Genomic DNA, 23,099 nt, shown 5'->3' on the forward strand with positions numbered 1-23,099 from the left:
CAGGCTGGGAGGGGTGGCTCACACCTCTAGTCCCAACACTTTGGGAGGCTGAGGTGGGCAGATCTCTTAAGGCCAGGAGTTCAACACCAGCCTGGCCAACATGGTAAAACTCCATCTCTACTAAAAATACAAAAATTAGCCAGGCGTGATTGCATGTGCCTGTAATCCTAGCTACTCCCAAGCTGAGGTAGGAGAATTGCTTGAACCCAGGAGGTGGAGGTTGCAGTGAGCCAAGATTGTGCCACTGCACTCCAGCCTGGGTGACAGAGCAAGACTCCATCTCAGAAAATAAAAATTAAAAAAAAAAAATGTAAGAGTAGAAATCAGTGAAGTTAAAATAGAAACATTTAAAAAATCAATTAAACCAAATGTTGGCTCTTCGAAAAGATCAATTAAAAATAAGAAATCCCTAGCCAGACTAATCAAAGAAAAAAAAAAAGCAAGGAGAGAGGATGCAAATGACCAGCATCAGGAATAAAAGGGAGGCTATTAGCACAGACCCTGCATGCATCAAAATGAGATTAAATATTACAAACAAATCTAGGCACCCAGCTCTCACCCTCATTTTTTATAAGTGGGAAAAAGACCCAGAGATCAAATGACTCACTCAAAATGACAGTCAATGACAGAGCAGGGCCTGGGGCCTTAGGACTGATTATCCAAATGCCATCAGAGAACGAGCTAAATCAGAAGCACCTAGTGAGCTTTTAAAAAATAATTCTCCAGGGCACAACCCCTGAGATGCTGATTCAGTAGGTTTTGGAGTGATGCCTAATATTCTGAAAATGCCAAAAGCTCAACAGATGATTCTCTTGCTTGGCCAGTTTTAGAAAATGCTGTGTCCCATATTACCACCTTCACTCATATGACGACTGTAGAGAAAATCATAAAAATCTGGTGCTCAAGTATGTTTAAATTTAATGTAAAGCACCGGGCGTGGTGGCTCACGCCTGTAATCCCAGCACTTTGGGAGGCTGAGGTGGGTGGATCACGAGGTCAGGAGATTGAGACCATCCTGGCTAACACAGTGAAACCCCATCACTACTAAAAATACAAAAAAATTAGCTGGGTGTGGTGGCACATGCCTGTAGTCCCAGCTACTTGGGAGGCTGAGGCAGGAGAATGGTGTGAACCCTGGAGGCGGAGCTTGCAGTGAGCCGAGAGTGCACCACTGCACTCCAGCCTGGGCGACAGAGCGAGATTCTGTCTCAAAAAAAAAAAAAGTAATATAAAGCAGGTGGAATAAATCCTGTGATGGTGACCTGGTGAATGCTCTTGAGAGAAATCATGATCTGGAATACCCGTCTCCGACATTTCCCATGGCAGTTAACATTTTTCCACTTTATTCAAATACACATTTATTTGTCAAATATTTGCTGGGTACCACTCTGTGCTAGGTATTGGGGATACAGTCATTTGCATCACAAAGTCCCTGCTCAGTGTAATAAGCACTCATTGAGCACCTACCTATGTGTGAGTGTGCTAGGGGGTATCAGAAACACACAAAATAGGCTGGGCACTGTGGCTCATGCCTGTAATCCCAGCACTATGGGAGGCCAAGGTGGGCAGATCACCTGGGGTCAGGAGTTTGAGACCAGCCTGACCAACATGATGAAACCCCATCTCTACTAAAAATACAAAAAAATTAGCCAGGTGTAGTGGTGGGTGCCTATAATCCCCAGCTACTCAGGGGCTGAGGCCGGAGAATTGCTTGAACTGAGGAGGCAGAAGTTGCAGTGAGCTGAGATGGCACAACTGCACCCCAACCTGGGCAACAGAGACTCTGTATAAAAAAAAAAAAAAAAAGACAAGAAAAGACAAGAAAAGAAAAAGAAACGCAAAAACACAAAATAAAACTCAGCCTCTCCTCTCAAAGAACTCACCCTCTCCAGTTGGAGACAAACTATACAACGCCTTCCCAGGTATCTCATCCCGTTTCTTAAGTCCAAATTCTGTTTCCACATTGAAGACTCCAGCTTTTTTTTTTTTTTTTTTTTTTTGAGACAGTCTCACTCTGTCACCCAGGCTGGAGTGCAGTGGTGTAATCTCGGCTCACTGCAACCTCTACCTCCCAGGTTCAAGTGATTCTCCTGCCTCAGCCTCCTGAGTACCTGGGATTACATGCGCCCACCACCACACCTGGCTAATTTTTTGTATTTTTAGTAGAGACAGGATTTCGCCATGTTGGCCAGGCTGGGCTCAAACTCCCGACCTCAGGTGATCCACCCACCTTGGCCTCCCAAAGTGTTGGGATTACAGGCGTGAGCCAACATGCCTGACTGACTCCAGCATTTTTATCTTCATCTCCATCTCATCCCTAAATTCAAAACCAACATATGCAACTGCCTACTTGATGTTTCCATTTGGATATCTAACTAACACCTCAAACTTAACATGTGCAAAGCCAGTTGCAGTGGGTCATGCCTATAATCCCAACACTTTGGGAGGTCAAGATGGGAGGATCGCTTGAGCCCAGGAGTTTGAGACCAGCCTGGGCAACTTAGTGAGACCCAATCTGTCTATTTATTTTTAAAACATTAAAAATTGTTTTTAAAGAAAAAAATAAACCTAACACGTGCAAGACCAAATTCCCAATTTCGCACTCTCCCACCAAACTGGTCTCTCCCACAGTCTTTGCCAACTCAATAAATAACAACTCCATTCTTAAAGTTCACGTAACAAAAATCCTGGAGTCATCCTTGACTCCTCTCTTTCTCTTACACACTGCATGCAAAGCATCTGCAAATCTTTTGGGTCTACTTTCTTTTTTTTTTCCTAGACAGGGTCTTGCTCTGTTGCCCAGGCTGGAGTGCAGTGGCGTGATCACAGCTCACTGCAGCCGTGACTTCCCAGGCTAAAGCGATTCTCTCACCTCAGCCTCCCAAGTCCCTGGGACTACAGGCATGCACTACCAAACCCAGCTAATTTTTTATTTTTTTAGAGACAGGGTCTTGCTATGTTTCCCAGGCTAGCCTTGATCTCCTGGGCTCAAGTGATCCTCCTGCCTTGGCCTCCCAAAGTGCTCAAATTACAGGCCTGAGCCACCACACCTGGCCAGGTCTACTTTCAAAATACATCCTGCATGTGACCACTTCTATCTGCAGCTGCCTCTCTCATCCATACCTCTGGCTTGTTTTGCCTGGAGTGCTGCCTTATAACCAGGACCCCTGTTTTGACCAGAGTTCTCCTATGAACTGTTCTCAACAGAGAGGCCAGAGAGATCTTTTTAAAAACACTAAGTTGAATCTCATTAGTCCTCTGTTCTGACAAGCAGTACAGATGCCACACACCTGGCTTTCTTCTCTGACCCCGGGGGTACCTCAAGTGGGCTCCAAGGAAGGGGACAGGTGCCTCTAAGGTGCCCCACTTGCCAGCCTCCCTCCTTACCCACCTTGGAGCTGGGCGTCTTCGCGAAGCTGAGGGCCTCGGTAGTGAGGGAGAAGTAGAGCTTCTTGAAGGAGGAGGACATGAGGGGGCCCTTGCCCTTGGTCCTGTGGATGAAGAGTGGCCCCTCCTTCACAGGTGGCGCCTGCAAACTCAGCGTCCGCTGCAGGTCCAGCTCTGCCAGGCCAGGGAGGGAGGGGAAGAGAGAGCCCAGTGAATGAGGGCGGGACTGGGGGGGGGCGGAGCAGTGGGCGGGGCCGTGGGGCTCAAGGGCTGAGCAAATCTGAACAGCAGGCAGTGGACGTAGTCATGGGGCTCAAGGGAGGAGCAAACATCAACAGCTGGTGGTGAGTGGGGTGACAGGTGGACTGAGGAAGGCCGGGCCATGGGCTTGGAGGCGGGACACGCGTCAGTAGCAGGTGGCGGCGGGGCCATGGAGCTCAAGGATGGAGCAAATGTCAACAGGCACAGATGATGGGGGGTGAGGCCATGGGTCTAGGGGTGGGGCAAACGTCAACAGCAGGCAGCGGGCAGGGTCACAGGAAACACAAACAGTGGTGCGTGGGTCTATGGCCTGGGGGCCTGGCAAATGTCAACAGCAGGCGGTGGGTGGGGCCACGAGAGGAACAAACAGCGGTGGGTGGGGCCGTGGGGCTCAAGGGCGGAGCAAACGTCAGCAGTAGGCTGTGGGCGGGTCTGTGCAGGGCGGCGCTCACCGTCCTTCTCCTCGATGTCCACGAGCTTGGTGATGAAGTCCTTCAGCTGCGCCACGCCCTGGCGCACGGTGGGCTGCAGCGGCTCCATCCAAGCCTCCTTGGCCCTGGAAGCCGGCGTGTCCATGTTGCCCATGTTCTGGACTGCCTGGAGGTGACAGCACGAAGGACCAGGTTCTGCTAGGTTAGGGGCCTAGCCACTGCACCCCCTCCCACCCCCCCTCCCCAAGTCTTTGCTACTCAGCTGTAGCGATGGAGGCAGAGGCGACAGAGGCCATGCCCACGGGCCCCCTCCAGCCCCACTAGGGATCAGGGAGGAGAGGATCATGAAGTTTGATGCCTTGTGATAACTGAGACCACTTGGGCCTTCCTCTGTAGGTTTAGCTGACGCTGCTGCACTGGATACCCCACCCCGGTGCCGGGCACATAGGTGCAGCCTGACAGTAAGCAGACCCGGGTTGGAAGGTCCCGCAATTCACCACCGACAGGATGGGCGGCCTTGGCAACCCCCGACCCCTCGCAGGCCTGTTCCCTTATCCATGAGATGGAGCTCGGACAAGGTGGCCACAGGAAGGCTTTGCAAACTGTGAAGTGCAGTGCCTACGTGGGCGTGCCAGTGGCCTCGCCGGAGCCGGTAGGGAACACTCTGCAGTCCAGGCCAGGGCCCCGGTAGGACACCCAGCTGTGCATCCCGCCCGTGGCCGCAAGGCCCGCACCTTGGCCAACAGGAGCGGGGTGCGGCTGGTGCGGGCGTCCGTGTGGCGCTCCCGCAGGTGGAAGAGCTTGGGCGACATGATGGCGGGAGAGAAGAAGCGCAGGCACAGGAAGCTGGTGACGGCGATGAACGGTACATTCTGGAGGGGTGCGGAAGAGCGCGGGCTGGAGTCCCCCAGACCAGGGCTCCTGGCAGCCCCCTCCCCTTAGGCTCCGTCCCTGACCCTCGCCGGGACACAGCCTCCCTGGTCCTCCCCAGCGCTCCCTCGTTCCCCACCGCTCTTCGCCCCTCGCCCCAGCCCAGTCCAACCCGGCCCAGCCTAGCCCAGCGGGTGGAGGGCGCACCTCGTGCTGGGCGCCGGGGAAGCGCTCGCGCACGCGCCGGAAGAGCTGGCGGAAGGTGGCGCGCACCACGGCGGGGCACGCGCGAACCGAGCGGCTGAGCGCGCTCAGCAGGGCCCCCAGGTGGGCGCGCAGCGTCTGCGCGCTCTGCTCCAGCACCTCGGCCTTGGTCTGTGGGCGGTGCAGCCCGGAGCACCTGCGTGGAACGGGGCGGGCTGGCAGAGGAGGTCGCGGTCAGCGCCAGGGCCACGACAGGAACAGTGGCTCTCACAGCAGCCAGGACACGGACACAGGGGACAATACATGGGTGGGCAGAAGCACAAACACACATGCTGACAGGGCCTGATCCCAACCCGCTGCCGCTGCGCCCCGCACCCCCCCGGAGTTACCCCCGGCCTCACCCTACATCCTTAACTTCCACTTTGCTGGGGTCCAGCTCCACGTACTTCTTCTCCTCAAACACCTTGTTGATGATGGGGACCAGGACGCCGTGCAGGTACTGCATCCCGGCCACCTGGGGACCACCGCAGGTCACACTGATCCTGTCTCCCCCAGTCCCACTCCAGCTGCCCACCTTCTCCCGGCAGCCGCCCTTGCACCGTTTGCCTGCCCTATCCGCCCAGGAGGGGGCCAGGTACACATGCAGGGCAAACTGTTTATTCATGAATGAATGAATGAGTGAGTGAATGAATGACTAGAATTCTTAGCCCTTGTAATCCTAGCACTTTGGGAGGCCAAGGCAGGAGGATCACTTGAGGCCAGGAGTTTGAGACCAGCCTGGGCAACATAGTGAGACTGTCTCTAACTTAAATTTTAAACACACACACATTCTTTTTGGGGGGGGGGGGGGTGCGGGGCACGGAGTCTAGCACGGGGCCCAGGCCAGAGTGCAGTGGTGTGAGCTCACTACAACCTCTGGCTCCTGGTTCAAGTGAGTCTCCTGCCTCAGCCTCCCCAGTAGCTGAGATTACAGGTGCCCACCACCATGCCAGGCTAATTTTTGTATTTTTAGTAGAAGATGGGGTTTCGCCATGTTGGCCAGGCTGGTCTCCAACTCCTGACCTTAAGTGATCCGCCCGCCTCAGCCTCCCAAAGTGCTGGAATTACAGGCATGAGCCACTATGCCCAGCCCACGTTCTTAACCTTAAAGGGCTCTGAATATGGAGATAGAACACTGGAGTCGAAGTCCCAGCCCCCTCTGTCACTCTCTCTGAAGCTCAGTGTTGTCATTTGCAAGATGAGGACAATATAGCATGCAACCTCACCTTCAGAAAAGACTCCATGGACTTTGAGGCCAGAGTTGCTCCGGAACAGGGTGTTGGTCTCACCTACAAACAGAGGTCCCAGTGGGTAGGGGGTTGGGACAAAGCTTTTGGGGGAGGGGGAGGACAGAGGACCTTGGGGCTGGGGGATCTAAGCTGGCCCCTCAATAAAGGGCCTCCTCGCCACCTCCCAGCCCACTGTCCCACCTCTGCCCTTGGTTCTGTTCCTTGCCTCCCTCCTGTCTGACCCCATCTGCCTCCTACAGGAGGAGCCCACCCACCCCCAAACACCTCCCAGTGTTCTGGGCCCAGCTCCTTCCCAGGCCTCACTGGTGCGACTCAGCTCCAGCTGGAAGAGCAGGTCCAGGAAGTCCTTGGCCAGCCCCTGCCCCAGGAAGAGCTTGAGCAGGTTCGTGGCCACGTCCTGGCGACACTCGGTGCTGCTTGTCTCCTCGATGAGTGGGATCAGCTGCCCTGGGCCCTGCAGGGAGAGGCACGGGGGATCCCGAACCTTTCCCTCTGAGGACCTCAGAGCATCCCAGGGAAAGAGGACATTTTCCCAAGGGGTGGCTGGGGACGGGGCCCTGGACACTGGCCAGCTCCTCACATCCCCAGACCTCAGGTTTCTGCTCTGCAGAATGGGTTTAGAAGGACAGGCGCACAGGCCTACTGCCACTGGACCCTCCCACCCTGCCCAGGCCCCCTCACCTGCATGCCCAGCTTGACCTCGTGGCACAGCAGGTGCACCAGTGGCTGGTAGTAGCTGGAGGGCAGCACCGTCTCGTCCCGCAGCCGAACCTCCAGCTGCAAGGAGCCCAGGTTGCCCCTGGAATGGGCAGCCTGTGACCTCTCCACCAGGGACTCAGGCCACCCTGGACCACACCGCTCCCATGGCCTCCAGTTTTTTCCCTTGGGGCCAGCCTCCCATCTCTCTGCTCATGCCCTCCATCCGGGTGCCCTGCACAGCTCTGCCTCCCAGGCTCTGCCCGGGCTATTTATTTTCTGTTTTTGGAAAGCCCTTCCTGTCTCTGCACTCAAGGCACCTCTATCTGTCTTCGAGGTCTGGCTCCCTGCCACCTCCAAGCTTGGGTATGTGGAGCTGCCAGCCTTGAATCTATCAACTCCCAGATAATGGCACCATCATGGGTACACTTTACAGCAGAAGCAAATCCCCAACCCTCATAACAACCTAATAGGGAAACTGAGACCCGAGCCAGTTCAGCAACTTGCCACATTAGATTGAGCTTCCCAGCTTCCCTGTTCTGATAGGGAAGTTCAGAACAGAGGAGGGTGTGGACCAAGTGGGAGCCTCTAAGGCTCCCACTGCCCCTGCTCAGCATGAGCCTCATGCACAGAGCAGTGTTAAGATGGGCCCCTGGGCCTGGCGCAGTGGCTCATGCCTGTAATCCCAGCACTTTGGGAGGCCAAGGCAGGCAGATCACTTGAGGTCACGAGTTCAAGACCAGCCTGGCTGACACGGCAAAACCCCATCTGTATTAAAATATATATATAAAAATTAGCCAGGCATTGTGGCAGGTGCCTGTAATCGTAGCTACTCGGGAGACTGAGGCAGGAGAAGCGCTTCAACCCAGGAGGCAGAGGTTGCAGTGAGCCAGGATTGCACCACTGCACTCCAGCCTGACTCTGTCTCAAAAAAAATAAAAATAAAAAATAAGATGGCAAGATGGGCCTTGGCTGGTTCTATGGAAACACCTTGTGCTGGACACACAGCCGTCCACCTGCTCCTACCCTGTTAAGGATGGGAACTGGGGGAATGGGGGTCTGGGGCCTTCCACAGGGACACAAAGCTGAGCCATTGAGGGCTGTGGGCCACAGCAAACAAGCCAGAGGGCTTCCTAGACAGGCTGCCAGATTTAGCAAAACGACCCAAGACACCCAGTTAAATGTGAATATTTTATTTACTTATTAACTATTTTTTTTAGAGATGGGGTCTTGCTATGTTGCCTAGGCTGGTCTTGAACTCCTGGGCTCAAGTGATCCTCCTGCCTTGGCCTCCCAAAGTGCTGAGATTACAGGCATGCGCCACCATAACCGGCCTAAATTTGAATATTTTTAGTATAGGTATGTCTCAAATAGTGCATGGTCATTCTTCTTCTTTATTATTATTATTTTTTTTTGCTGAGATGGAGTCCTGCTCTGTCACCCAGGCTGGAGTGCAGTGGCGCGATCTCGGCTCACTGCAACCTCCACCTCCCAGGTTCAAGCAATTCTCCATCCTCAGCCTCCCAAGTAGCTGAGATTAGAGGTGCCCGCCACCATATCCGGGAAATTTTTGTATTTTTAGTAGAGACGGGATTTCACCATGTTGGCCAGGCTGGTCTTGAACTCCTGATCTCATGATCCACCCGCCTCGGCCACCCAAAGTGCTGAGATTACAGGCATGAGCCACCGCACCTGGCTGTTTTCTTGAGACGGAGTTTCGCTCTTGTCACCGAGGCTGGAGTGCAGTGGTGGGATCTCGGCTCACTGCAACCTCCGTCTCCTGGGTTCAAGCAATTATCCTGCTTCAGCCTCCCAAGTAGCTTGGATTACAGGTGCCCACCACCACTTTTTGTACTTTTAGTAGAGACGGTGTTTCACCATGTTGGCCAGGCTGGTCTCGAACTCTTGACCTCAAGTGATCCACCCGCCTCAAACTCCCAAAGTGTTGGGATTACAGGTGTGAGTCACCACGCCCAGCGGTTATTCTTATACTAAAAAAGTATTCACAGCCGGGCACAGGTCAGGAGTTCAACATCAAGCCCGGCCATCACGGTGAAACCCCATCTCTACTAAAACTACAAAAAATTAGCCAGGTGAGGTGGTCCTAGCTACCTGGAACGTTGAGGTGGGAGGACTGCTTGCACCCAGGAGGTGGAGGCTACAGTGAGCTATGATCACCACTGCACTGGTGGTACAGGTGCATGCCTGTAATCCCAGCTACTTGGGAGGCTGAGGCATGAGAATTGCTTGAACCTGGGAGGCGGAGGTTGCAGTGAGCCAAGCCCGTGCCACTGCACTCCATCCAGCCTAGGTGACAGAGTGAGATTCTGCTCAAAAAAAAAAAAAAAAGTATTCACTGTTTATCTGAAATTAAGTTTTAACTGGGTGTTCTTTTTTTTTTTTTTGAGACAGAGTCTAGCTTTGTCACTCAGGCTAGAGTGCAGTGGCGCAATCTTGGCTCACTACAACCTCTGCCTCCGGGGTTCAAGCAATTCTGCCTGCCTCAGCCTCCCGAGTAGCTGGGATTACAGGCGCCCGCCATCTGGCCAGGCTGGTCTCAAACTCCTGACCTCAGGTGATCCGCCCACCTCGACCTCCCAAAGTGCTGGGATTACAGGCGTGAGCCACCGCGCCTGGCCTAATTTTTATTTCTTTGTAGAGACGGAGTCTCACTTTCTTGCCCAGGCTGGTCTCAAACTCCTTGCCCCAAGTGATCCTCCCACCTTGGCCTCCCAAAGAGCTGGGATTACAGGCATGAGCCACCACTCCTGGCCAACGGTGTCCTATCTTATCTCACAACCCTATTCCTGGAGAATCTGGCATAGGGAGTTGGAGCTATGGCTCAGGGACACTGACCTTGGAGACTTGAACCCTGGTCTGAAGTCTGCAGGGAAATTTTCAAAGGGAAAATGTCTGAGTACTTGTTTCAGAAACTTCCAGAGGCAGAAAGCAGGAGACCTGTACAAACTGTGAGCTAAGAAGACAGACCTGGCCGGGTGCGGTGGCCCATGGCTGTAATCCTAGCACTTTGGCAGGCTGAGACAGGTGGATCACTTGAGGTCAGGTGTTCGAGACCAACTTGGCCAACATGGTGAAACCCTGTCTCTACTAAAAATACAAAAATTAGCCGAGCATGGTGGCACACAGTTGTAATCCCAGCTAATCAGGAGGTTGAGGCAGGAGAATCACTGGAACCCAGGAGGTGGAGGTTGCAGTGAGCCAAGATTGTGCCGCTGCACTCCAGCCTGGGTGACAGAGCAAGACTCCATCTCAAAAAAAAAAAAAAGACAGAAGACAGAGCTGAGCTGAATGCAGAACTGTGGGGAAAAATAAAGGGGAGGGGCCGGGCGCGGTGGCTCATGCCTGTAATCCCAGTACTTGGGGAGGCCGAGGCGGGTGGATCACAAGGTCAGGAGATCGAGACCATCCTGGCTAACATGGTGAAACCCTGTCTCTACTAAAAATGCAAAAAATTAGCCAGGCACGGTGGCGGGTGCCTGTAGTTCCAGCTACTTGGGAGGCTGAGGCAGGAGAATGGCGTGAACCCGGGAGGCGGAGCCTGCAGTGAGTCGAGATCACGCCATTGCACTCCAGCCTGGGGACAGAGTGAGACTCCATCTCAAAATAAATAAATAAATAAATAAATAAATAAATAAATAAATAAATAAATAAATAATAAATAATAAATAAAGGGGAGGTGGAGCCCAGCCGGGATGAGAAGGATGCTGGCTAGGTGGGCAGGGGCTGAGGGGACCCTGGAGCTGTGTCTCCTGACCTCTCACCCCTGAGCAGCCCCCCTGCCCTGCCCTGCCTGCCTGTAGCCAATTCCCAAATGTCAGCCCCCACCCCACCCCTTGAGGCCGGCTGCCCAGCTCCATGCACTTACTCGTCATGCCGCCGGCTCTTGGACTGGTCGGGCTGCAGCCGGAACCAGCCCTCCTCCTGCTGCGCCACCCGCAGTCTCTGGACATCGATCACCACCTGGGGACATAGTGGCAGTTTTCCTGGAGCTGGGAGACCTGGGTCTCCTCCTTGCCAACTACTGTTCTTATTGGGGAGGGGCGCCTTCCAAGGGTCCCTGAGTGCCAGTGGTGGTGGGGGGAAGTTGCTGGTTCTGGCAGACGGTGGAGGTGGGGGGGTAGTCCCAGGCTTCCTGAGTGTCTCTCTTTGGGGAAGCCGGAGGGAGGTCCCTGAGGATGGGACGGCTGCAATGGAGCCAGATGCTGGGGGACAGCAGGTGCAGCCTGCCGGGGGAGGAGGGGGAGCGGGGCGGTGGTGCTCACTTTGCCCAGGAAGTCGTTTCGGCTGACAAGGTCCCAGTCCCAGGCCTCCACGCACAGCGCCTCCATGGCCCCCTCCTGCAGCTCAAATTCAAACGTCTCATTCCAGCGTGGGTAGCATGACTTCTTCACGATCTGCCCAGAGGAGGGTGGGAGGGGCTTAGGCTGATGCCACTGGACTCCCCAGGCTGGGCAAAAGGCAGAGCTGCCCTAGACACCTCCCCAGGGTTCCCCACAGCCTCCTCGCCTTGGAGGTTCTGCCACAGCAGAGGTCAAAATGTCCTGCCAGAGTAAAAGACAATCCTTATGATCCTCACCAAGGCGTGACATGACTCCCTACTCCCTCTTGGATCTCAACTCTCTCCACCTTTGCCTTTGCTGAACTTCGCTCCAGCCTCATTGGCTTTTTCTGCTGTTCTAAACATGCCATGCATATTCCTCTCTGGAATGCTGTTCCTTTGGAGGTAAGCATGGCGCTCTCTCCACCTCCTTCAGCTCTCTAAGTATCTTATCAGTGAGTCCTTTCTCAACCACCTTATAAAAAGTAATCACTTCCCACTCCCAAGGAACTTCTTTCCCCTCACAGTAATTGTCACCATTTGACACATATATTTTATTTTGTTTATTATTGTTACTTTTTGAGACAGTGTCTTGCTCTGTTGCCCAGGATGGAGTACAGTGGCACGATCTCGGCTCACTGCAACCTTAGCCTCCCATGTTCAAGTGATTTCTGGCTAATTTTTGTATTTTTAGTAGAGACGGGGTTTCGCCATGTTACCCAGGCTGGTCTCGAACTCCTGACCTCGGCCTCCCAAAGTGCTAGGGTTACAGGCATGAGCCACCACGCCCAGCCTTGACACATATATTTTAGTGTCCATCTTTTCCTGCAATAAAGTGTACAATTATTAGGGTAACGTGTTCAGTTCACTGTCTTATTCCCAGTGCTTAACAGTGGCAGGCAAATAGTTAATGATCAGTACATATTTTGTGAATGAATGTGACATGTTCTAATAGAAGTAGGAAATCAACACTTTGTGGGATGGGTAAACAGTGGGAGTCATGGCCAAAAATAGTTTAGAATGGATCATTTACTGCAATGGTTTTCAAGCACTTTTCTTTCTTTCTTTTTTTACAGAATCAGGGTATCACTCTTGCCCAGGCTGGAGTGCAGTGGCACAATCATAGCTCACTGCAACCTGAGAACTCTGAGCTCAAGCAATCCTCTTTTACCTCAACATTCCCAAGTAGCTGGGACTACAGGTGCGTGCCACCATGCCCAGCTAATTTAGCTTTTTCTCTTTTTTTTGAGAAAGGGTCTCACCCTGTCACCCAGGCTGGAGTGCAGTGGCACTATCACAGCCCACTGCAGCCTTGACCTCCTGGGCTCAAGCAATACTCCCACCTCAGCCTCCTGAATAGCTGGGACTACAAGTGCATGCCACCACTTCTGGCTAATTTTTAAATTTTTTTGTAGAAATGGGGTCTCCCTATGTTGCCCAGGCTGACCTCGAACTCCTGGGCTCAAGTGATCTGCCCACCTCGACCACTCAAAGTGCTGGGATTACAGGCATAAGCCACCATGCCCAGTCCAGCATATATATATATATTTTTAAACTGGAACTCATTTTTTTAAATGGAAGCACAATCTGAAAAAGGAATAAAACCCAAAGATTGACAACGGGCTAGAAAACCAGAAATCCCCAATTCAGCTTCTTCCCCTCACTCTCCCCTTTGAACTCATGATGCGTCTCAAAGCCCAGCTTGAAAGCCACAGATCTAGAGCTTGGATGGCATTCTAATGAGCTAAGCATCTAAACCGACCACAGTTGGGAGCCACTGAAAGTTTTCGAGCAGGTAAATGATAGATTGATTTATTCATTTTGAGACGGTCTTGCTCTGTCACCCAGGCTGGAGTATAGTGGCGCGATCTCAGCTCACTGCAGCCTCTACCTCCTGGGTTCAAGTGATTCTCCTGCCTCAGCCTCTGGAGTAGCTGGGATTACAGGCGTGCACCACCACGCCTGGCTAATTTTTCTATATTTAGTAGAGACGGGTTGGCCAGGGTGGTCTCGAACTCCTGACCTCAGGTAATCCACTTGCCTCCACATCCCACAGTGCTGGGATTACAGGTGTGAGCCACTGCGCCTGGCCTAAATTATTTAGATCCATGCTTTAGGAAGATTAGTCTCAAGAGAATGGGTAGACTGAACGATGACAGAAGGAGATGGCAATCAGGAAGATCAAAGAGAAGACTGCTGCAATAGGCAAACTAATACTTAAAGTACAGAAGGAGGGGCCAGGGGAGACCAGTGAGAATGCAAAGAACAGAAAAATGGAGACAGCTGTCTAGGACCTGGCACCTCCCAGAAGGAAAAAGACGTTCAGAGTAAAATCTGTCAGTTTCATGCTTTAGTGACTGGTGAATTTAGTGAACGCACAGGAGGTGAAAGGCTGGGAGAGGAAGCAAATACCACCACTTCAGATTTAGACAGGGTCTGAGGTATGAAAAAGGTACATACAACTGTCCTACAAACAGATGAAATGCAGTCCTCACATGATATGCCCTGTTGGGAGCCTTTAGGAGCCATCTGGACAACCCTGGTCATTGAGATGGTGTGGAAGAGCAAGAAGTGCTCCAAGTGTGTCCAGAACAGACAGGCCGGGTGCTGTGGCTCATGCCTGTCATCCCAACACTTTGGAAAGTAGAGGTGGGAGGACGGCTTGAGGTCTGGAGTTGGAGACCAGCCTGAGCAACACAGCAAGACTCCACTTCTATAGAAAATTTTTAAAAATTAGCTGGGCGTGGTGGGCAGGCCTGTAGTCCCAGCTATGTGGAAGCTGAGGTGGGAGGGTTGCTCGAGCCCAGGAGTTCAAAGCTGCCATGAGCTATGATCACGCCACAGCACTCCAGCCTGGACAACATAGGGACACCCCATTTTTACCTAAAACTTTTAAAATTAGCCAGGCATGGTCAGCTGTGCGCACCTGTAGTGCCAGCTACTTGGAAGGTGGGGTGGAGGATCTCTTGAGTCCAGGAGTTGGAGGCTGCAGTAAGCCATGATAGCACCTCCGCACTCCCAGCCTGGGCGACAGGGATGGAGATCTCGATCTCTCTCTCTCTCTCTCTCTCCCCCTCTCCCCTCTCTCTCTCATCTCTTTCTCTCTCTAGAAAGAGTTTTTTTTTTTTTTTTGAATGAGGTTTCACTCTTGTTGCCCAGGCTGGAGTGCAATGGCACGATCTCAGCTCACTGCAACCTCCGCCTCCCAGGTTCAAGCGATTCTCCTGCCTCAGCCTCCTGACTAGCTGGGATTACAGGTGCCTGCCACCATGCCCGGCTAATTTTTGTATATTTAGTAGAGACGGGGTTTCACCATGTTGACCAGGCTGGTCTTGAACTTCTGACCTCAGGTGATCCACCCACCTCGGTCTCCCAAAGCGCTGGGATTACAGGCATGAGCCACCATGCCTGGCCTCGAAAGAGTCTTTATTTATTTATTTCTTTAAGACAGAGTCTCGCTCTGTCGCCCAGGCTCTGCACCAGAGTGCAGTGGTGCGTTCTCTCCTCACCACAACTGCCGCCTCCCGGGTTCAAGCAATTCTTGTGCCTCAGCCTCCAAGTATCTGGGACTACAGGCGCGTGTCACCACGCCCAGGTAATTTTTGTATTCTTAGTAGTCTCATTCTGTTGGCCAGGTTGGTCTGGAACTCCTGACCTCCAGTGATCCACCCGCCTCAGCCTCCCCAAGTGCTGGGATTACAGGTGTGAGCCACCATGCCCGGCCGAGACCTTGTCTCTTAAAAAAGACAAAACGGGGTCAGGGGGAGGGGGCAGCACAGAACAGAAACAGAACTTTGGGGAACAGAGACACGGCGCCGAGTTGAGCAGAAACCAGGGCAGAAGCACCAGGCAGAGATGGAAGACTGAGTTTCATCGAAGGAGTGGGATCCTGGGACCCAAGGGAGCGGGAGCACAGTAAGTAGGGATGAAGATGGTGAAAGCACGACCTGCCAGAGTGCTTGCTGACGAGCCACACTCCACACCTACTACGCGCTGTCACGTGCTCGACAAAACCCGACACACAACGCACAACGCTAAAGTTTATTGCTCAACAATGCAAATACAGTTAACATTACCGTACACTTAAAAATGGTTAAGACGGTAAATTGTATGTTACGTTTTTGTTTTTTGAGATGGAGTCTGGCTCTGTCGCCCAGGCTGGAGTGCAGCGGTGTGATCTCCGCTCACTGCAAGCTCTGCCTCCCGGGTTCAGGCCATTCTCTTGCCTCAGTCTCCCAAGTAGCTGGGACTGCAGGTGCCCGCCACCACGCCCGGCTAATTTTTTTGTATTTTTAGTAGAGACGGGGTTTCACCGTGTTTGCCAGGATGGTCTCGATCTCCTGACCTCGTGATCCGCCCGCCTCGGCCTCCCAAAGTGCTGGGATTACAGGCATGAGCCACCGTGCCTGGCCATGTTACGTGTTTTTTTAACCACAATTTAAAATTAAATGAAGGGGGCTGGGTGCAGTGGCTCACGCCTGTAATCCCAGCACTTTGGGAAGCTGAGGTGGGCAGATCACAAGGCCAAGAGTTCAACAGAGAACTCCTGGCCAACAGACTGAAACCCCGTCTCTACTAAAAATACAAAAATAGGCCGGGCGTGATGGTGCATGCCTGTAATCTCAGCTACTCGGGAGGCTGAGGCACAAGAATCACTTGAACCTGGGAGGCAGAGGTTATCGTGAGCCAAGATTGTGCCACTGCACTCCAGCCTCAGTGACAGAGTGAGACTCTGTCTCAATAAATAAGTAGGCTGGGCACAGTGGCTCAGGCCTGTAATCCTAGCACTTTGAGAGGCCGAGGCAGGTGGATCACAAGGTCAGGAGTTAGAGACCAGCCTGACCAATATGGTGAAACCCCGTCTCTACTAAAAATATAAAAATTAGCCAGGCATGGTGGTGTGCACCTGTAATCCCAGCTACTTTGGGAGGCTGAGGCAGGAGAATCGCTTGAACCTGGGAGGGGGAGGCTGCAGTGAGCTGAGATCATGCCATTGCACTCCAGCCTGGGCGACAAGAGTGAGACACTATCTCAAAATGGAAGGAAGGAAGGGAGCGAGGGAGGGAGGAAGGGGGGAGGGAAGAGAGGAAGAAAGGAAGGGAAAATATGTATTATCTCAGCAAGTAAAATGCAGATGAAGGAAAAGGACAATGATCATTTGAATGGAAGATGGATCCACTGTAATCCAGGTATGGGAGAATACTGAACACTAATGTCAAAAGAAACAGAATGTGCTGACGATCTGCAAGGCATTTCACAGAAGACAAAGAACACAAACCATGGAGAGAAGACTAGCACAATCAAATAGTGGGAGGTGAGGAAGGTAGACAGAATTCATGATTTTGGAATGTGCACAGTTTATCATCAGACATTCTGAGAAAGAAGGAAGTGAACTATCTCACTGGTACTGCTATATTGTCAAGTAAAATATTCAACTAGGTTAAAAGTGTCAGACATATCAATTTGGAGGCAAGCTGCAAAAATACACAGGAAAAAAGGTCTTAGAAGTTGAGATTAGATAAACTCTTTTACGGGATACAAAGAAAACCAAAAAAGTGGAAAATGGGTTCTAAGAGGACACTCCTGAAAAGGCAAGAAAAGGAACTGACATTCACTTATGAAATTCACACTTCCTGAATGTCTACTATGGACAGAGCATGATTCCAGTTATGGGGAAGGGGAAATGAACACACAGACAGGTCATAAATGAGCATTGGGGAAAGAGGGGAAAGCTGAGGGAGCGCTACATCATCACATCAACTGAGCATGGACTTGGGGAAATAAGGTACACCACAAGCTGTGACTCAATTCACAAGCACAGGTGGAGGACGAGGTTTTGGTATCTGAATGCCTAAAGAAATAAATAAAATCGAGGGCAGAAAATAAGTCCAAGGTATTTTTAAAGCAAGGAAGGAAAGAAAATGGAAGATAAAAAGAATGAACATAAAAGTCTCAAGTTAATTTTTTATGTCAGACTTCTGAATGCCCCAAAATGAAACAATTCTGTAAGGCCAGGAGCAGTGGCTCAGGACTGTAATCTCAGCACCTGGGGAGGCTGAGGTGGGTGGATCACTTGAGGCCAGGAGTTCAAGATCAGCATGGCCAACATGGTGAAACCCTGTCTCTACTAAAAATACAAAAATTAGCCAGGCTTGGTGGCATGTGCCTGAAATCCCAGCTACTCAGGAGGCTGAGGAAGGAGAATCACTTGAACCTGGGAGGTGATGGTTGCAGTGAGCTGAGATCATACCAGTGCACACCAGCCTGGGTGACAGAACAAGACTCCGTCTCCAAAAACCAAACAAAAAAACAAACAAACAGCCCACAACAATTCTCTAATGGCAAGGGAGTAAATAAGTGACCGATAATGCTGGAGGAAGAGGAAGTGAATGGGTCCCCAGTATAGGTTAGAATGAAAAAATCCCTACCAATGTAAATCAAATATAAAATAAACAAAAGAGTTCATGTATGTGTGCGGGAAGGAAAGTGATATTTGGGGGTTGGGAGGTGTTACTGAGGGTACCGAATACATATAAACAACTCTTTAGTCACTCCCAAAGGTCTGGGATGAGCATTTTTTAACATTTGATACTCTACTAACTTACCTGGACTATGTTGACATGGAAATTCACCTCCCGTTATCCACAGCTCCTCTCCCTGCTCCAACTTAATGATGACGTTTGGCTTGGTGATATCATATCTTGTTAATGGGAAAAGAAGAAGGACTAGGGCAAGTTGCTCGGCTTCAGAATCTCCGAAGTACAAGATGTTGCCACCTCATAAGCTGCATAACAGAAATGCTCCATTTTTTACCTTATCAAAGTTAGAACCTTTCAATGAAGAATAATATAAACACTGCAGCTACTGCCCACAAGGAATTAAATGCTGTTGTCACTTATTTCTTCAAACTCAAGCATAAAACCCCATTCAACTGAGAGCATTCAGAAAGCAAGCTATCCTCACCCAAGGAAACTAGATGGCTGTAGTTCTCCAACATCACACCCCCGTATGTTATCTTCTCATCAGGGTCCAGTTGCCACCACTCCTCCTGGGTGAAATCCACAGCCACATCTTTGAATGACACTGGCCCCTGTAATGGCAACATGATCAGAATTGGGAGATATGGAAAAGGGATAGGGGGATAACATTTTACAAAGCTCACTCGTAAAGTTAACCATACCTTATTTTATGTTACAGATTATGGAAGGGAAATCATATTGGAAACACATATCCTTTGGGGTCCTTTATATATATACAAAAATAAAAACCCAAAACACAACTGAACTCCTATTTTGCAACTGAACTGAGTTTTGGGGATATGAGATGAGTGAAACACCATGCCTGCTCTCAGAAAGCAGACAACCTAATAAGGAGATAAACATGTAAACAAACACAAGCATTTTACTCCTTGTCACTTCTTTGCTGCCAGGCCCTCCCCTTCTCCGGGACCTCTTCATGTTGGAGTGCCCACCACTCAGTTCCTGGTCTTCTTCTTCCTAACTCACTGCTCTGGGGCTCTCACCTGGTTTCAGCTCCTTGTTCTTTTGTCTTTTTTATTCTCATAGCCAGTGGCCTCTGGCTATCTGCATGGCTGAGTTTTATCTCAAACATCTCAATCTCACAGCAATAAATATTCGTTAAATGAATGAATGCCCAAATCTGTTATTAGAGTAATGCAGACAAGGTGCAGAATGATTTAACAAAAGAGGATCAAATTATTTTAACTTTATGCCATCAGATTAGGCTTCACAGACTCAGTTAACTTGAAGTCCTTAAAGATGAATTGTGTATTCTATGGGATGAAGGGGAGGAAGAATATGATGAGGTGTAAAAGTACCAATGGCAAACATGAAGCAGCTTCAATTTTTAAGAGGTTGGGGCTGGGCATGGTGGCTCATGCCTATAATCCTAGCACTTTGGGAGGCCGAGATGGGAAGATCGTTTGAGCTCAGGAGTTCGAGACCAGGTTGGGCAACATAGTAAGAACCTTATCTCTACTAAAAATAAAAATTTTTTAAAAAATTGGCTGGGCATCATGGCACATGCCTGTAGTTCCAGCTACTTGGGAGGCTAAGGCAGGAGGATGGCTTGAGCCTGGGAGGTCAAGGCTACAGTGAGCTGTGAATGCAACACTGCACTCCAGCCTAGGCAACAGAGCGAGACCTTGTCTCAAAAAAAAAAAAAAAAAAAAAAAAACAGAAAAATGCAAAGCTCCTGGGCTCCAGCAATCCACCTGCCTTGGCCTCCCAAAGTATTGGGATTACAGGCTTGAGCCAGCATGCCCCACCCAAACTTGCAGTTTAGAAAAAGGAAGTGCCCAGTAAGCATGTTGCATTATCCTGTTATGTATAAAGAACATATCAACAAGGGGTTCAAACCCAGTGATACAGCTAGGACCATGTAGATCCCAAGAGATAGCAGAGGCAGAGCTGCTAGGCTGGTGGGCTGAGAAACTAAAGCAGAACATCCAAGCTTATCCACAGGCAGGCCACAGGAGCTGATAAAATCACCGAGACAGAGTAATAACTTTCTGGGTTAAGTTAGTCCAGAAGGCAAGGAGGTGGTAGGGGTTAGAAGACTGATCGACCAATAAATAACATAAAATTACATGTCAATACCACTTACATCAATACACATACCCAAAATGAAACATAACCAAACAAAATCCAGTACCAGATTAAAAACATAATATACAACAGACAAATAGGACTTATTCCAATAATATAGACTACTTTAATATTTGGAAATCTATTAATATGATAAGCCTCTATAACACAGCAAAGAAGAAAAATCTTGTATCCATGAAGATACTTGAAAAAGCTTGACAGAAAAAGCTGATTTAAAAAAACAAACTAAAGAAAATAGAAACTGATGGATACTTCATTAACATCAATATTATATACACAAATATAAATATTACACCCTAATATGCCATAGTACATATGATATGTGACATATGTATTTCAATTACACACAAGCACATATATACAGTTTGCGTGTATACACACACACACACACACACACACACACACACTCTTATGCCTCAGTCTTCTCGGTCCGAAAGTCAGGATTTTACTTAACAGGGAAAAACTACGTATCTTCCCACTAAGATCAAGAACAAGGTATTAATAAAATGCTCATTATCTACAATTAGAGAAGAGAAAACAATTAGAGCAATATAACTAAGAAAAAGTAAAAGTGCTTGGGCACGGTGGCTCACGCCTGTAATCCCAACACTTTGGAAGGCCGAGGCGGGCAGATCACCTGAGGTCAGGAGTTCAAGACCAGCCTGGTCAACATGGTGAAACCCCATCTCTACTAAAAATCCAAAAACAACAACAAAATTAGTTGTAGTATTAAGGTCAACTTAATAATACAGAGATACCAGTTTCCCTAAATTACTTTATAAATATGCAATCCCAATAAAAATACCAAAAAGCTTTTTCCTGGAACTAGATAAGCTGACACTACAGTTCATATGAGGTGGAAGAAAATCAAAAACAGCTCAGGGAAAAAAAAATTTGGACATGGATAAAACTGGATCCAGGCCAGGTGTGGTGGCTCATGCCTGTAATCCCAGCACTCTGGAAAGCTGAGGCAGAAGGATTGCTTGAGGCCAGGAGCTTGAGACCAGCCTTGGCAACATAGCAAGACCCTGTCTCTACAAAGAAAAATATATATATATTAGAAAAAACATATAGACAGAGACATGAGGACCTCTGCCCTCAGGTGTGATAAATTAACAAGTACTGGATATACCCTCCAACCTGAAACAGCACACACCAAAGAACAACAAAATCAAAAACAGAAAGAAAAATAAAACAAGAACATATATGAAGCAATGATTTGTTTTTTTGTTTTTGTTTTTGTTTTTTGTTTTTTGAGATGAAGTCTCGCTCTTGTCTTCCAGGCTGGGGTGCAATGGCACAATCTTGGCTCATTGCAACCTCTGTCTCCCGGGTTCCAGCAATTCTTCTGCCTCAGCCTCCCCAGTAGCTGGGATTACAGGCGTGCACCAGCATGCCCGGCTAATTTTTATATTTTTAGTAGAGATGGGGTTTCACCATGTTGGCGAGGCTGGTCTTGAACTCCTGACCTCGTGATCCGCCCGCCTTAGCCTTGTTGTTGTTGTTGCTGTGATTACAGGTATGAGCCACCACGCCTGGGCTGAAGCAGTGGTTTTCAAGGCACTGATTATCAGGCAGTAGAGTTATCTATGAGTGATGGGAAATAAACAAGGTGAACCTATCAACTTCTGCCTTGAGCGTTTCCAGGCCATGGAGCAGGGAAGAAGAACCGAGGCAGATGTGAGGAGAAAGAGTTGTGGGATGGGAAAATGGGCAGGAAATTACAACCCATAAGGAAGAAAAGAATCAGTCCATCAAAACTGGCCCAGAATTGACACAGAGTTCACAACCGGCACAGAGCACTGAGAGAGTTCATCGTTCTATTCCAAATGTTCAAAAAAATCAAGACAGGCAAGATGTAAAAAAGACCCACGCTAACCTTCTACAGATAGTACAATATCTGAGATGAAAATTATACTGGAAAAGATGAACAGCATCGTGGAAAAAAGAGATTAGTGAATATAAAGACAGCAACAGAAGTTACATAAAATGAAACAGAGAAAAAAGAATTAAAAGCAAATAAAGAGCAACAGTGTGCTGTGGGAAAATTTCAAGTGGCCTAATATACAGGCAACAAGAATCAATGGAGGGGAGGTGGCGGGTACATGAAGAGATAATGATAAAAATGTTCCCCAAGTGATGACACCACAAAGATCCAAGAAGTTCAATGATCCCCAAAACAGAAACATGAAAAAAAGATACCATGACATATTGCAATCAAATTGTCCAAAACTAGTGATAAAAAGTTTAAAACAATAAGGGGGGAAGAAAAAAAGACATGTTATATATAGGGGAACAAACATGAGTATGAGATCAGATTTCTCTTAGAAAAAAATGTAAGCAGGAAGACAACAGAGAAACATATTTAAAGCACTGTGGAGAAAAATCCAGCAAAAACACCTTTAAAAGCAAAGACACAATGAAGACATTTGCAGACATATAATAATTCATCATCAACTAGAAGAAATGTTAAAGAAAGTCCTTCAGGCAGAAGTAAAATGACAGCAAATAAAAATTTAGATTTACACAAAGGAATGAAGAGTACCAGAAATGGTAACTGTGTATTTTCTCTCATTACTTAAATCTCTTTAAAAGATACCTGGGCCAAGTGTGGTGGCTCACACTTGTAATCCCAGCACTTTGGGTGGCTGAGGCAGATGGGTGACCTGAGGTCAGGAGTTCGAGACCAGCCTGGCCAACATGGCAAAACCTCGTCTCTACTAAAAATACAAAAATTAGCCGGGTGTGATGGTGGGTGTCTGTAATCCCAGCTACCCAGGAGGCTGAGGCACGAGAATCACTTGAACCCGGGAGACAGAGGTTGCAGTGGGCCAAGATAGCACCCCTGCACTCCAGCCTGGGGGACAGAGTGAGACCCTGTCTCAAAATAAATAAATAAATAAATAAATAAATACAGTTTAATTAACAACAACATAGTAGATGGTGTGTGGCACTGATACCACCTGTAAAAATAAAATGAACAACGGTGTAAAGA

The 23,099-nt window shown here is 49.4% G+C and overlaps 1 protein-coding gene across 11 annotated transcripts in view; it reads right to left on the reverse strand.

The window, feature by feature from the left end:
- Positions 1-6,759: 6,759 nt before the first annotated feature.
- LOC134810436 (putative postmeiotic segregation increased 2-like protein 3) overlaps positions 6,760-23,099 on the reverse strand; it is a 54,481-nt gene continuing 38,141 nt past the window's right edge. For 7 of the 11 annotated variants that reach the window (XM_063814370.1, XM_063814363.1, XM_063814368.1 and 4 more), the window contains 4 exons: positions 18,441-18,567; positions 18,083-18,261; positions 11,422-11,553; positions 11,025-11,119 (listed from right to left, as the gene is read on the reverse strand). In XM_063814370.1, the coding sequence (XP_063670440.1) occupies positions 18,203-18,261; positions 18,441-18,567 (186 nt within the window). In that variant the 3' untranslated portion in view covers positions 11,025-11,119; positions 11,422-11,553; positions 18,083-18,202. Of the gene's footprint in view, positions 6,897-11,024; positions 11,120-11,421; positions 11,701-18,082; positions 18,262-18,440; positions 18,568-23,099 lie in introns of those variants that run through there. The other 4 variants (XM_063814372.1, XM_063814374.1, XM_063814366.1 and 1 more) reach the window with 3 other exon arrangements.

This window comes from Pan troglodytes, chromosome 6 (genome assembly GCF_028858775.2).
Source record: "Pan troglodytes isolate AG18354 chromosome 6, NHGRI_mPanTro3-v2.0_pri, whole genome shotgun sequence".
In the NCBI taxonomy this organism is placed as follows: domain Eukaryota; kingdom Metazoa; phylum Chordata; class Mammalia; order Primates; family Hominidae; genus Pan; species Pan troglodytes.